We start from the raw sequence: 14,173 nt of genomic DNA, 5'->3' as shown, positions 1-14,173 counted from the left end.
GAATAAAATTAATTACTATTAGCAAAAAAGGATACTCAGTTCATAATAATAAATAAATAAATTTTACTGTGAATCTATGATCATTTTGAGGATATATTTTAAGCCAATTTACCAAATGTATGCAACTTATACTCTCAAACTATGTAAAACAGGAAATTTTTTTCTTTTTTTAACATTTTAGCTATTATTTTAGCTATTATATTAGCTATTATCTCATAGAATCATAGAACCACAATCTAGATCCAGAAGGGATTATGGAAGTCATCTAGTCTGATACTTTCATTTTACAGAGAAGCAAAATGATACAGGAAGAGGGGCAGAGGAGGAAGAGGAGGAGAAATAGCAGCACTACTCCTTAACTTCTGCTTGAATTGGCAGGGACCCAGAGGGTGGCTACCTGCTGTACTCAGATAACATGGTAAAGGCATCTAATATAAAATATTCTCCTAAAACCTGCTTTGCTACTTCCCACAAATACTCACGGTATCCATGGGAGGTTAAAAGACTTGTACCAAGTCACAGAGGTTGTAGGTGATGGGGGAGGTGGGGCATTTGAACCCAAATTGTCTCACTACTAGGTCAGTGATCTCTCCACTGTATCATTCAGTAAGACTATTTAAGGCTTTTAATCTGTAATAGTCTTATTCATCTTTTTCAATATTTCAAAAGTTATGTGGCTTTATTGATGTGAATATACCTTGCATCAATGTAAGCCCTTTGCATCTTAGTAAATGGACTTTATCAGTTCCATTGGTTAAGTCTTGTTACTGAATAACACCTGATTAAAAACCTAGGATAACAGGAACATATCCTTAGAGGCCATCAAGTCCAAGTCCTTCATTTTAAAGATGGAGAAAATCAGAGAGAGTAAAGTTAAGAGATCTGCCTAGGTTCGTGTAGCTCTAAGCATCTGAGATCGAATTTGAACCCAAGTATTTCCACCACCAAGTCCAGAGCCATATCCATCATGCCATGCTGCCTATCTTCCCCCTTATTGGTAGAAAAGTAGAGGGCTATGGATGCTGAATATAATATATATTTTTAGACCTTGTCACTTTGTCAAATTGATTTTTCTTAATTGTCCTTCCTTACCAGGGAGTATTAAGTGAAGGAGGTGAGTACATTAAGAAATGATATCACCATTTGGTGGTCAACTATATGATGAGTATCCTCTGATCTCAGCTAGCCTGGCATACAATGACAGAGACCTAGTCTGTTATAGGACCTATAACAGTTTGGTGGTACCTGCAAAACTGGTGGAGATTTTTAAGAATTTCAGGTTGCCTCCGTACTAAGATGAGGCATCAGAAGGCAAAATAAGATGCCCACTTTTCTTACCAAAAAGTTTTTCTTCAGCGCTGTATCGTAATTTAGACTTCCTTTTGGGATTTCTGGAAAACAGCTCATTTGCCTTTTTCTTGGAAACATCGAATGGCTTATCTGATTTCATTTCATCCAAAGGTTCCAAAAGTTTACGTTGAAAACTGGACCCAAGCACTGGAGCACTCTCAAGTGAGTCAGCCTCCGTATAAAATATTTTTTGAGGAATTTTCAAGTGTATATGTACTTCAAATACTGCCTCATTTTGCCTCCTTGATTCTTTTTTCACACTGAGATTCTTGAACATCTAATTTAAGAGACATGATAAGAGGTCAGTGATATCTTAAAATTTACATTTAAAATCTTTCAAAACTCAAATGACAAGGTGGAAGATGGCATAAGACTAAATTCCAGCCATTGAATAACACATAAAATATTCTACTCATTCTTCTTTGTTCTGCCCTCATACTACCATATACTTTAACATTCATATATGAACACAAACCAATAAAAGAATTACTACCAAGTCATTCATACTGAGTAAACTAAGAAACTAGTTCAAATTCCATTGTGATGAACTGCATTTTATTGTACCAATTCCATTTTTATATTAGAACTGTGCAGGGGTGGGGGACCTGTGCCCCGAAGACACACGTGGCCCACTAGGTTCTCATATGCAACCCTTTGACTGAGTCCAAATGTCATAGAACAAATCCCTCTAATAAAAGTCTTTGTTCTGTAAAATTTGGACTTGGTCAAAAGGCCGCACCTAAGTATCTACAAGGCCGCATGTGGCCTCAAGGCCTCAGGTTCCCCACCCTTGGTATAGAATAGGCAGCCAATGGATCACATTTTTCAAGTAAATTCTATACTAAGCAAACTATAAATAATTTTCATATCAGTTATATTTTCCTACTTAAGTATGTAGAATACTTTAACATGGCACTGAATAAAATGAAAAAGAAATATTAAGTTGACAATTTGATTGAAATCTCAGTTCCAAAAGTACAAGATGGTGAAGAACCATGTCTAGATTCCAAGTTATTTGAAAAATACATGGGAATTTTCATGGAATGAAAGCTAAATTGGTTAACAGTGTTTTATATATCAATCAAAAAAGTTACTGTAATCTTAAGCTACATTAAAAGAGAAAGAGTGAAGAGTTCTAATTAAAACGGTAATTAAAAGATCATAGAGGATCTGAACTCCCCCAAATATACTCTAGAAAATATTTTTAAAATCCAAGATAATGATCAAGAAGTCCAAAGAGCCCCAGACGTACACAAAAAGATAGCCAGAAGCTTGTATGCAATGAAAAAGGAGTCCTGCCAGCGAAGCCAGCAAGGGCAAGAGGTGAGAAGTATGTTAGGGGTTTCTTTGACTAGAGAGAGTGCAAAGATATCTAAAGCCTGAAGCACTTTATTGGGAAAAGGGAGGAAAAAATAGATTTTTGTTTATTAAAAAAATTTGATTTAAAAATAATAATTGCAGTCCTTGAAAATTATGACCAAATGAAAACCAAAAAAAAATATAAGAAACCATACATGAAAACTGCTGAGATCAAATAGAATCAGAGGACAAAGTGAAAAAAAATGTACCAGTTACTTCACATCAGAAACCTCAAAATAAGAACTCTCAGGAATATTACAGAGAAAATCCAGAGCTTCCAGGTAAAAGAAAAAAAATACTACAATCACTCATAAAGAAAGAGTCCAAACATGAAGAAATTGCAATCAGAATTACACAAATTTGGGTAGCAACAACCATAAAGAAAAGAAAATCTTGGAATGCAATATTCTAAAAGATAAATGATAAAGATCTACAGTGAAGAGCAATGTATTCTTCAATATTGGGCATGATAATACAGGCAAAAAGTGGATCTATAATAGAATAGAGGACTTTCAAACATTTGTGTTAAAAGAGATGAGTAAAACCTTCAAAATTAAAACAGGCAAGAGGAAATGAGAAATGTAAATATATTCCAGCAATTGGGGATATTTAAATGATTAAATGCTTATATCACCACATGGGGAGAAGAGACAAGAATCTCCTCAGGGATTTACATAAGGAATTGACTAAGATGAACAATGGTTCTGGGGGTGGTTTTTTTTTCCTTCTGTTTTGATGTCTTAAAAGAAAAAAAAAGAATAACTATGGAAAATTTGAGGAAGAAGACAGAATTTACCATTTCTCATTACTGGTTGCTTAATTGTTTTTCTTTTGTCAAAGAGAGCATTCTGTCCTGGGGGGAGGAGTTTAAAATAACTGAGGTAAAAACAAAAGGCCTCAAATAAACCACATTTTGAATGAAACAGAATGGGAGAGTTATAATAGATAAGAGGTCAACAGATAGGAACAAAGTTCTCAAAAGAAAAATTACAAACATTAACTAACAATTATGTTATTAACAACTATATGAAAGACTGCTCCAAATCACTAAGATGAGAATGCAAAATAAAATAACTATTAGATTTCCCCTCATACACAGAAAATAGGCCAAAAAAAAGACAAAACAGTTGGTGTTGGAGGGGCTATATATATTATCAGTGGGTCTGTGACTTAAACCAACCATTCTGGAAAGCAATTTGGAATTATACTAAAAAAAAAAGATTAAAATATCCAGACTCATCAGTACAGAAATCTTACTACTTGGCATATACCCTAAGGATAGAATGGTCTCATAGATACCAAATTACTCATAGCAACACTTTTTGTAGCAGCAAAGAAGTGGAAACAAAATGGGTTCTCAATGACAGGGGAATAGCTAAACACACTGTAGTACAGAAATGTAATGAAATATTATTGATTCAACAGAAACAAGGAATATGAGGGACTTAGAGGGGCATGGGAAGACTTGCATGAAAAACCAGAAAGGTAATACATACATATGCATGTATGTGTGTATATATATGCATATATACATGCATAATACATATACATATACATATATATATATATATATTTACAGACACTAAAATAATTTAAAAGAAAACTAAAACAAAAGGAAGATCAATGCAGGGGAATTTAATTAACCATATAAAAGAGATGAAAAGATGGACCACTGCCTTTTTCCTGGAGAGATGAGGGGTTATGGATGTGGAAGGTTGCATACACTGTTGGACACAGTTACTATACTGGTTGTTTTTTCTTAGTAATTTTTATTCCTTACAAGAGAAGACTCAGACTTTGAGAAGCAGGGTAAAGGAATATATCCAGAAATCATTGTGATATAAAAATAAAAGTTAACAACAAAACTTTTTTAAGGGTTGGAAAAATAAATAAAATCAGGGGGTTGAACTAAATGATTTATATGTTCAATTCCAATTCTACAACCAAATGAATTGTATGAATCCATGAAATGAGCTCTTCATTCCTACATTACACAGTAGTGCTTTAGGGGAAAAAAAGAACAGCATTTGATTGATAGAAGTATAATTCCATCACAACAAAACTTCTATTCAACATAAAATATTTCTAGGACCCAATCATTTGCTAATTTGTTTCAACCGGCTTTCAATGAAGAAATATTTATTTATAATAACAAAAATGAAGACAATTCCTTTGGCTTTTTGTAATGAAATTTGGTTTACATATAACATATCTTTTTACAATACCTAATTTTAGGGGACATATGACTTCATCTGCAGGCTATGTAAATGTGCTATGTTGATCTGTACTATAAGAGTTGACTATATTATTTATTGCTATGGTTTTCTTTATATGATGATTGTGTTCCTAAAAAGAGTTTACAAATCAATTGTTCAAAATCCATTAGGAAACCTTGCTATTTACAAGAAAATTGTCTGGATTTCCCCTACTTCCCTCACTTATATATTTTACAAACATGAAAATAATATTGTCTTTTGCATTTGAAAACAACACTACCGATCAGGAATTGTCAAAAAAAATCAATTGTGTACGATAATATGTACATTAAAAATAAAAGGTATGTTTGGTGTGACAGAATTTGAAGATGGAACAATAGATGTTTGAAGCTATCATATGGATGTACCACAATCAGAAAATTCTCCCTTTGAAATGTAGTACTTCTCCTGATATAAATATGAATTTTGTATTTTGGGTTTTTTTTGTTTTCTTTTATTAGTTTATTTATTTTCAGTTTTCAACATTCAATTCTATAAGTTTTAAATTTTCTCCCCCTCCCTGAACTCCCCCCACCCCAGATGGCCTGCAATTCAATATAGGCTCTACATATATGTTCCTATTAAACATATTTTCACATTAGTTATGTTGTATAGAAGAATTATAATAAATGGGAGAAATCATGAGAAAGAAAAAACAAAACAAAAACAAAAAAGAAAATAGTCTGCTTCACTCTGCACTCAGACTGCACAGTTCTTTCTCTGGATGCAGATGGCGTTTTCCATCATGAGTCCTTTGGAACTGTTTTAGGTTCTTGCATTGCTGAGAAGGGCTAAGTCTATTAAAATCAGTCATCACACACTGTGGCTGTTACTGTGTACAATGTTCTCTTGGTTCTGCTCATTTAACTCACCATCAGTTCATATAAATCTTTCCAGGTTTTTCTGAAGTCTGCCTGTTCATCTTTTCTTGTAGCACAATAGTATTCCATTACATTCATATACCACAACTTGTTCAGCCTTTCCCCAAATAATGGGCCTCCCCTCAATCTCCATTTTTTGGCCACCACAAAGAGGGCTGCTATAAATATTTTTGTGTATATGAGTCCTTTCCCCATTTTTATGACCTCTTTGAGATACAGCCCTAGAAGTGGTACTGCTGGGTCAAAGGGTATGCACATTTTTATAGCCCTTTGAGCATAGTTCCAAAATGCTCTCCAGAATGGTTGGATCACTTCACAGCTCCACCAACAATGAATTAGTGTTCCAATTTTCCAATATCCTCTCTAAAATTTATCATTTTCCTGTTTTGTCATGTTAGCCAATCCGATAAGTGTGGTGTGGTACCTCAGAGTTATTTTGATTTGCATTTCTCTAATCAATAGTGATTTAGAGCATTTTTTTGTATGACTACAGATGGCTTTAATTTCTTGCTCTGAAAACTGTTCATATCCTTTGACCATTTATGGGGAATGACTTGTATTCTTGTAAATTTAACTCAGTTCTCTATATATTTTAGAAATGAGGGGGCAGAGCCAAGATGGCAGCTGAAAAGCAGGGACTAGTGTGAGCTCCCCACCGAGTCCCACCAAAAACCTATAAAAAATGGATCTGAACCAATTCTAGAACTGCAGAACCCACAAAAGAGCAGAGGGAAGCAGGGCTCCAGCCCAGGACAGCCTGGATGGTCTCTGCATGAGGTCTATCCTGTTCGGAGCTGGGAGTGGAGCTGAGTGGAGCAGTGCCCAGTGTGAGCGGGGCGGATCAACCAGACCAGGAGCTGGGTGGAGTGTGCCCTAGCGCCCAGGATCAGTGAGCTGCAGCAGTTACCAGACTTCACAACCCACAAACACCAAAGACAACAGAGAAGGTTAGTGGGAAAAGCTGCGGGAATGGAAGGAGTTCGGTTAACGCCCTGAGGGCAGCGGAGGTGGGGCAGCTACAGCTGTAGTTGCTTCCGGCCCCAGGTTTTGGCGGATCAGAGCAGGAGTGAAGAGCCTGCTGAAGATCTAAGTCTAGTCTGGGTTGGGGGTTCTTGGGGAAGGAAGAGTGCTAATGTGGCAGAGCTGGCGCATCCTCCCCCAAGCTTGGAACATAGAACTCTTTAGTCTACAAGCAGTCATACCCCGCTGAAAAACTCAAGGGTCAAGTTAGCTGGTTGGGAATATGGCCAGGCAGCGAAAACACACCCAGATTCAGTCTCAGACTTTGGAATCTTACTTTGGTGACAAAGAAGACCAAAACATACAGCCAGAAGAAGTCAACAAAGTCAAATAGACTACAACAAAAACCTCCAAGAAAAACATGAACCAGTCTCAGGGAATGGAAGAGCTCAAAAAGGATTTGGAAAGCAAGTCAGAGAAGAAGAGGAAAAATTGGGAAGAGAAATTAGAAGGATGCAAGAAAACCATGAAAAACAAGTCAATGACTTGCTAAAGGAGACCCCCAAAAATGCTGAAAAATACACTGAAGAAAACAACACCTTAAAAAATAGACTAACTCAAATGTCAAAAGAGTTCCAAAAAGCCAGTGAGGAGAAGAATGCCTTGAAAGGCAGAATTAGCCAAATGGAAAAGGAGGTCCAAAAGACCACTGAAGAAAATACTACCTTAAAAATGAGATTGGAGCAAGTGGAAGCTAGTGACTTGATGAGAAATCAAGATATTATAAAGGAATGAAAAAATGGAAGACAATGTGAAATATCTCATTGGAAACACCACTGACCTGGAAAATAGATCCAGGAGAGATAATTTAAAAATTATTGGACTACCTGAAAGCCATGATCAAAAAAAGAACCTAGATATCATCTTTCAAAAAATTATCAAGGAGAACTGCCCTGATATTCTAGAGCTACCGGGCAAAATAGAAATTGAAAGAATCCAACAATCGCCTCCTCAAATAGATCCCCAAAAGAAATCTCCTAGAAATATTGTCGTCAAATTCCAGAGCTCCCAGATCAAGGAGAAAATACTCCAAGTAGCCAGAAAGAAACCATTTGAGTATTGTGGAAACACAATCAGAATAACCCAAGATCTAGCAGCTTCTACATTAAGAGATCGAAGGGCTTGGAATACGATATCCCGGAGGTCAATGGAGTTGGGATTAAAACCAAGAATCACCTACCCAGCAAAACTGAGTATCATGCTCCAAGGCAAAATATGGATTTTTAATAAAATAGAGGACTTTGAAACTTTCTCAGTGAAAAGACCAGAGCTGAATAGAAATTTTGACTTTCAAACACGAGAATCAAGATAAGCATGAAAAGGTAAACAAAAAAAAAAGAACAAGAAAAAGAAATTGCAAGGGACCTACTAAAGTTGAACTGTTTTGTTTAATTTCCTACATGGAAAGATGATGTGTATGATTCACAAGACCTCAGTATTAGGGTAGCTGAAGGGAATATGCATATACATATATATATATATATATATAATCTTTATGTATATATATATGTATATGTGAGTGTGTATGTATGCATATATGTATGTGTATACATATATATGTATGTGTGTGTGTGTGTATATATATATATATATATATAGAGAGAGAGAGAGAGAGAGAGAGACATGAGAGAGAGAGAGACATGAGAGAGAGAGAGAGAGAGCGGGCACAGGGTGAGTTGAAGATAAAGGGAAGATATCTAAAAGAAATAAAATCAAATTAAGGGATGAGAGAGGAATATATTGAGAGAGGGAGATAGGGAGAGATAGAATGGGGTAAATTTTCCCACACAAAAGTGGCAAGAAAAAGCAGTTCTGTAGGAAGGGAAGAGAAGTCAGGTGAGGGGGAATGAATGAGTCTTGCTCTCATCAGATTTGACCTGAGGAGGGAATACCATACCTACTCAATTGGGTAACTTACCCCACAGGAAAAAAGGAGGAAGAAGAAGATAAAAAGGGGGCATGATAGAAGGGAAGGCAGATGGGGGTGGAGGTAATCAAAAACAAACACTTTCGAAAGGGGACAGAATTTGGAACACAAAGTTTTAAAAACAGATGTTCAAAAACAAACAAAAAAGTTTTTGCATGCAACTAGAAAATAAGATACACAGGCAATGGGGCATAGAAATTTATCTTGCCCTACAAGAAAGAAAGGGAAAAGGGGATGGGAGGGGAGTGGGGTGACAGAAGGGAGGGCTGACTGGGGAACGGGGCAACCAGAATATACGCCACCTTGGAGTGGTGGGGAAGGGTAGAAATGGGGAGAAAATTTGTAATTCAAACTCTTGTGAAAATCAATGCTGAAAACTAAATATATTAAATAAAAAAAAGAAAGGAAAAAAATCACCTTAGGGCAGGGAATCTGCTGTGGATGACAGAGAAGTCAGGTTAACCCAGGAATCAAGTCATATGTATGCAGGAACAGATGGGCCTCATTTCTTTTTTTTCCACATTTTGCCAGTAGAACACAAACAAAAGACCACCATGGACATAATTATGCTATGTGTACCATCTATGGAGAGGACAAAAAGGTAGGGAAGTTCTATGAAGAAATGGATAAGATCCTCCAAATCAAATCAACACATTCTTGGATACTGGGTGATGCTAATGCAAAGGAGGGAATAGTTTAAAATGTCAAAAAATACATTGGAAAATATGGATCAATAAGATAGGTTGAGAGGAAGAAAGTACCTGAGGGTATCTCATCACTCCCTTTCCCCTCTCATTTTATAGATAAGAAAACTGAAGTCTAGATAAGGTAGGTGATTTGCCCAAGAAAGCCACTGTGGAATTTATATCTGGGTCGTCTAGCTCCAAATCCATTGCTCTAGAAAAGTCAAAGACATTGACAAGAAATAACAGAAGAGATACTTAGGATCATGACAAGTGTTAGGAAAGAAAACCAATAGGCTCTGTACATTTTGGAGACAGAAAAGACAAATGGCCAATAAACAGCATCTACAAATAAACAGAAGGAAAAGAATGAGGTAGGAAATTAAAGAGCACTTTTAATGACCCCCAATATCTCCCTGAAACAAAGGCCTATCATCTTAATACTAATAATTTACAAGATTCTTATATAGTGAGGAGACATGCTACACAGTCTCTGAAATATTTAAAGTGTGATTATTCAGAGGATAATGGAGAGTTAAATGGTGCTATGAAGAGTCTGCAACATAAAACAAATAAGGAACTCTGAAGATCAGGATCAGAAATAAAGAAAGTAAGTCATCAGGAAAATATATGATTTAGAAAACAAGATTGCTAGGTTACTTTGTGAGGGCAGGGGAAAATAGTGGGAGATAGCCAGGGGCTCTACTGGTAGGAGCAAGTTGTCAGGGGAAAGAAAAGCAGGCCTTAAGCACGCCACCCTTTGGCAAACTTATAGAAGGAAATGGAAAAGAGATGGAGAGGATGGGTAGTTGTGAATGGATTATAATTTGCATCATTGCCAGGAATATACCAATTTATGAGAACACAGATCCATTTGAGTGCTGTATTTGGATTTGGCTCTGTGCTATGGAGAAAGCTGACTACGTAAGTCCAAAAGCATCATCAGTGATTCTTAGGGCAAGATTCTGGTTTTCTAAGAACTTTTATCCAGCAGAAAGAGGAAGGAATTGCTAGGCTCCAAGGATTGGTTGAAGGAACTTCTCAAAGTATTAACTATGCAAGCTTCAAGATCTCACCAGACCATTAAAATTTAGTATTGAGAAAATCAGAGTACCAATCACATTATAGGTTCAAGACCAACCTGTGTAATCAGATGCTCAACCACTATACTATTATTAAATATGAAGCATAAGTGGTAATAAGCAATAAAATGTTATATGAAATTAATATATATGAAAAAATGGGCAACGAGTGTCATTAATCAGCAGCAGCACTGTGGTTTTTTTAAAGATAAAATGCCTGTAAGAAAAGAAAAATGTCCCAAATACAAGTCTCCACATGTAGCAAGAGGAATTTAGGGTTGGCCAGACCCCAATATAGAATTATACAATAGTTTTAGAGCTCAGAGGTACCACAGAAGCCATGGAGTCTAATCACATTTTATAAATAAAGAAACTAAGCCCTAGAGGGCAAATGACTTGCTTAGAGGTCACACAACTAATATGTGTGTGAAGGAGCATCATGACTGCAGGTTCAGCACTCTATCCACTACATCAACCTGCTTCTATTTGGGTGGGAATCATCCATTGCTATATCTTCCATTGGCAGTCCCCTTCCTTATTCTCAGCCTGTGTTTTCACAAAACAAAGGGATATTTTTTCCAATACTTCTACCTTTATTACTAAAATTGCAACACTGCTACCACTTATTAAATAATTAACTCTGAACCTCACCCCCATGGAAAACCCCTCCCCCATAAATGCTTGCTCCTCTTTCTATATTACATCCCCTAATTTTCTAGGCTTAAACAAATACCAAAAATATGGGTTCTGCTATTTATTATCAATGTAACAAATAGTAAGACATAAATATATTTATTCATAATTAACTTTGAGAAAGATCAAAGACAAAATTACATCATTATAGCTATAAACTTCTCAATTCTGGAAATAGTCTTAACATGTAGTTCTCTAAGAAGAACAGTCAAAGTTTCTCAAGAACTCTCTTTGTAATATTTCTTTGCAAAAGTTAAAACAGTTCCCCCAGGAAGGAAGCTTTTCATCCTCTTTTTCACTGTAGGCAGTCTCTTTTGTGTCATGGCAGGTAAATCGCTAGAATGACCATCAAAACTGTCGGGCTCTCAATACCCTATCATCTCTTAAAGATTCAGTAAAGTATCTACAGTCTCTGTGGAGAAGCTATTAAAATTTAGAGGTACACAAAAATGTTGCTGGGGTCTTGTTATATAAAAATATTTTTTTTGAAACATAAACATTTTATCCAGTAATGTTGGTTAGTTGCCTTGAATGATCTACATTCATTTGCCAATTCCCCCTTTCAGTGTGTTGGCTGATCATTTCAAACCATCAGCCAGAGTTTCTATGAATATCAACTTGTCTTTATCTCCTGAATGTCACTGCTAAATAAAGCACATGCAGCAGTCACACAAATTACAACACTTCAATGTGAAGGTGAAAAAACAAAATTCTTAAACCTAGCCTCTCCTTCTTTATTACATTTCAACAAACTAATTTTTATATATCTCAGAGGTTATTTTACCTTTGTGATATCATCTTGCGAAACTTTGATATCGGTTTCTGACTCACATTTTTCTTCCTTATCATCCGTAACTTTTGGCACTTTAAACGATATGTTTTGCTTTGTCGCCCTAGATTAACAAATAACAAAAACTGGAGACGACTTTCAATTTTCAACTACATATTAAAAAAGTGTTTTAACTTATATGATAAATAGAAACATTAATTAAATTTGCTAACAAATTAATAGAATGTTTGCAAATTTTAAATTTTTAAAGAATATCTTTGCTATTTGTCTTCAAAGACTACAATATAGTTTTCTTATTTCTTTTGGTGTTTAACTTTTGAATCACAAGAGATTTATATTTGATTATTATCTCTAAGACAAGGCCACATGGAATAGCAAAAACAATACTGGATTATGAGACTGAAATTCTGATTTTAGTTTTTACCAATGTAATAGGACTGTGTAGCAAATTCTTTTTGAATCTTGTTTTCTTCATCAGGAAAATAAAGGGAATGGACTAGTTTTATGGTTTATTTTATTCTAGTTGATGTTTTTGTTTGTTTAAAAAAAATCTACAACACTTTTCTTGACACTTTCAAAATAGCCACAAATGTTTTTAAATGTTGTGAATGCTACTAAAGAACTATATGATAGAATAATGTCCTGAATTATACTTATCACTACTTTGGCATATATTCAATAGGTCAAAAGGGGCAAAAATACATTTTAAAGATAGGAAATAGTAATGAAGAATTAATTAGTGGAACACTTCGCCACAATTACCCTGCTACCATCATAAACATAAATAGCAAAATGAAAACTTTGGCCTTTAAAAGTGTTTAGAGAAATATAGATAACTCGTGTATAAATCTGTGTTTTAAAAGTGTTTATATTACATACTTTTTTGTTCTTGTCGTCTAGGCCTGAGATTTCATCAGTTTGGGTAACTCCTGCTATGAAAACTCCTTTCAGTAATACAGATCAGTTACACATGTGCTGCTTATTATTTTAGAGAATTACTTAGCAGCATTTCACTGTCCCACATGGGGTCACAAAAAAGTTGTCCAACAGTGAAAGGTTTCTGAACACACAATGACCAAAAATGAATTAAAAATCAAATGCATAACAAGGTGTTTCTGGCAGCACTTGACAACTTCACTGCAGCCTTGGTTCTGAACACAAAGCATGAACACTTTGCACTGCATATACTGTCAGGCAACGCAACACCAACGAATGTGGTAGAAACTCAAAATTTAAGAAGCCCTGGCCTAGGTCATTGAGGGATTGTTACTTTCCCATGGACACGCACAGCTAGTGAATGCCAGAGACTGGATATGAACACAAGTCTTCTGATTCCAAGGCTAGTCCTCTATCTAGTATTGCATTTACATAAAAAAGAAAATACCTTCAAAAATATTTGGAATAATGTCTGTGCAGTATTTCAATTTGGTTGGTTGAAGTATTCAAAAAGTATTTCTTGGAACTGAATCAGTTTTTTAACCTTTGTAATTGCTCTGTAAGCTGTGCTTAAAGTTAAAATTAGAAGAGGCATATACCATGTACACAGACATACAAAATTCAGAGCGAAATGAATTATTTTAAATTTAGGAGCAAAATATAATAAAGTATTATGGAACAATATACTTGGTTAATTTCAGTTATGATAAAATAAAGAAGGGGATTTTCTGAATTATTTTTAATATTATCAGATAGTTCTCAAAAACTTGTCAATACATTTAAAAGTTATTGCATATCCTTAAGAAAAAAATGTAGGAATTACTTTATGAGGTCTTTATTTGTTTTTTCTGCTGAACATCCCACTTTGCTAGATTTATTAAGTAAATCCAAAAATAGTTTGATTGCAGTCTGCACCAGCTGTCGGATGAGTTCTTGGAATATGTGGTCAACTAATTTAAGAAATCTTGAAAATCTCTTTACCATACGACGATGTGCAGGTGCCTTGACATGTTCTATCTTATTTGCAAGTGGTTCATGCTCAAAACAACTTCTTATTCCCCTCCTTTCTGCAACCTTTAAGCAAATTTGGAGGAAGAGGACAACTTCTTTATTTCTTGAAATGTCATAGTCATTGTTTTGTAGTATTATTTGTCTAAATAATACAATGAAATAAAACTTCATAAATTTAATTTGAAA

General features: G+C 35.3%; 1 protein-coding gene across 1 annotated transcript in view; it reads right to left on the bottom strand.

The window, feature by feature from the left end:
• The window catches only part of DNAH14 (dynein axonemal heavy chain 14), a 377,809-nt gene that overhangs the window by 314,281 nt on the left and 49,355 nt on the right, over positions 1 to 14,173 (bottom strand). The window contains exons 10-13 of the mRNA XM_036755542.1: positions 13,800 to 14,050; positions 12,322 to 12,339; positions 12,035 to 12,143; positions 1,339 to 1,627 (exon numbers count right to left, since the gene is read on the bottom strand). Of these exons, the coding sequence (XP_036611437.1) occupies positions 1,339 to 1,627; positions 12,035 to 12,143; positions 12,322 to 12,339; positions 13,800 to 14,050 (667 nt within the window). The remainder of the gene's footprint in view (positions 1 to 1,338; positions 1,628 to 12,034; positions 12,144 to 12,321; positions 12,340 to 13,799; positions 14,051 to 14,173) is intronic.

Source organism: Trichosurus vulpecula, chromosome 4, assembly GCF_011100635.1.
Source record: "Trichosurus vulpecula isolate mTriVul1 chromosome 4, mTriVul1.pri, whole genome shotgun sequence".
NCBI lineage: Eukaryota > Metazoa > Chordata > Mammalia > Diprotodontia > Phalangeridae > Trichosurus > Trichosurus vulpecula.
This window is presented reverse-complemented; position numbering and strand designations above follow the sequence as displayed.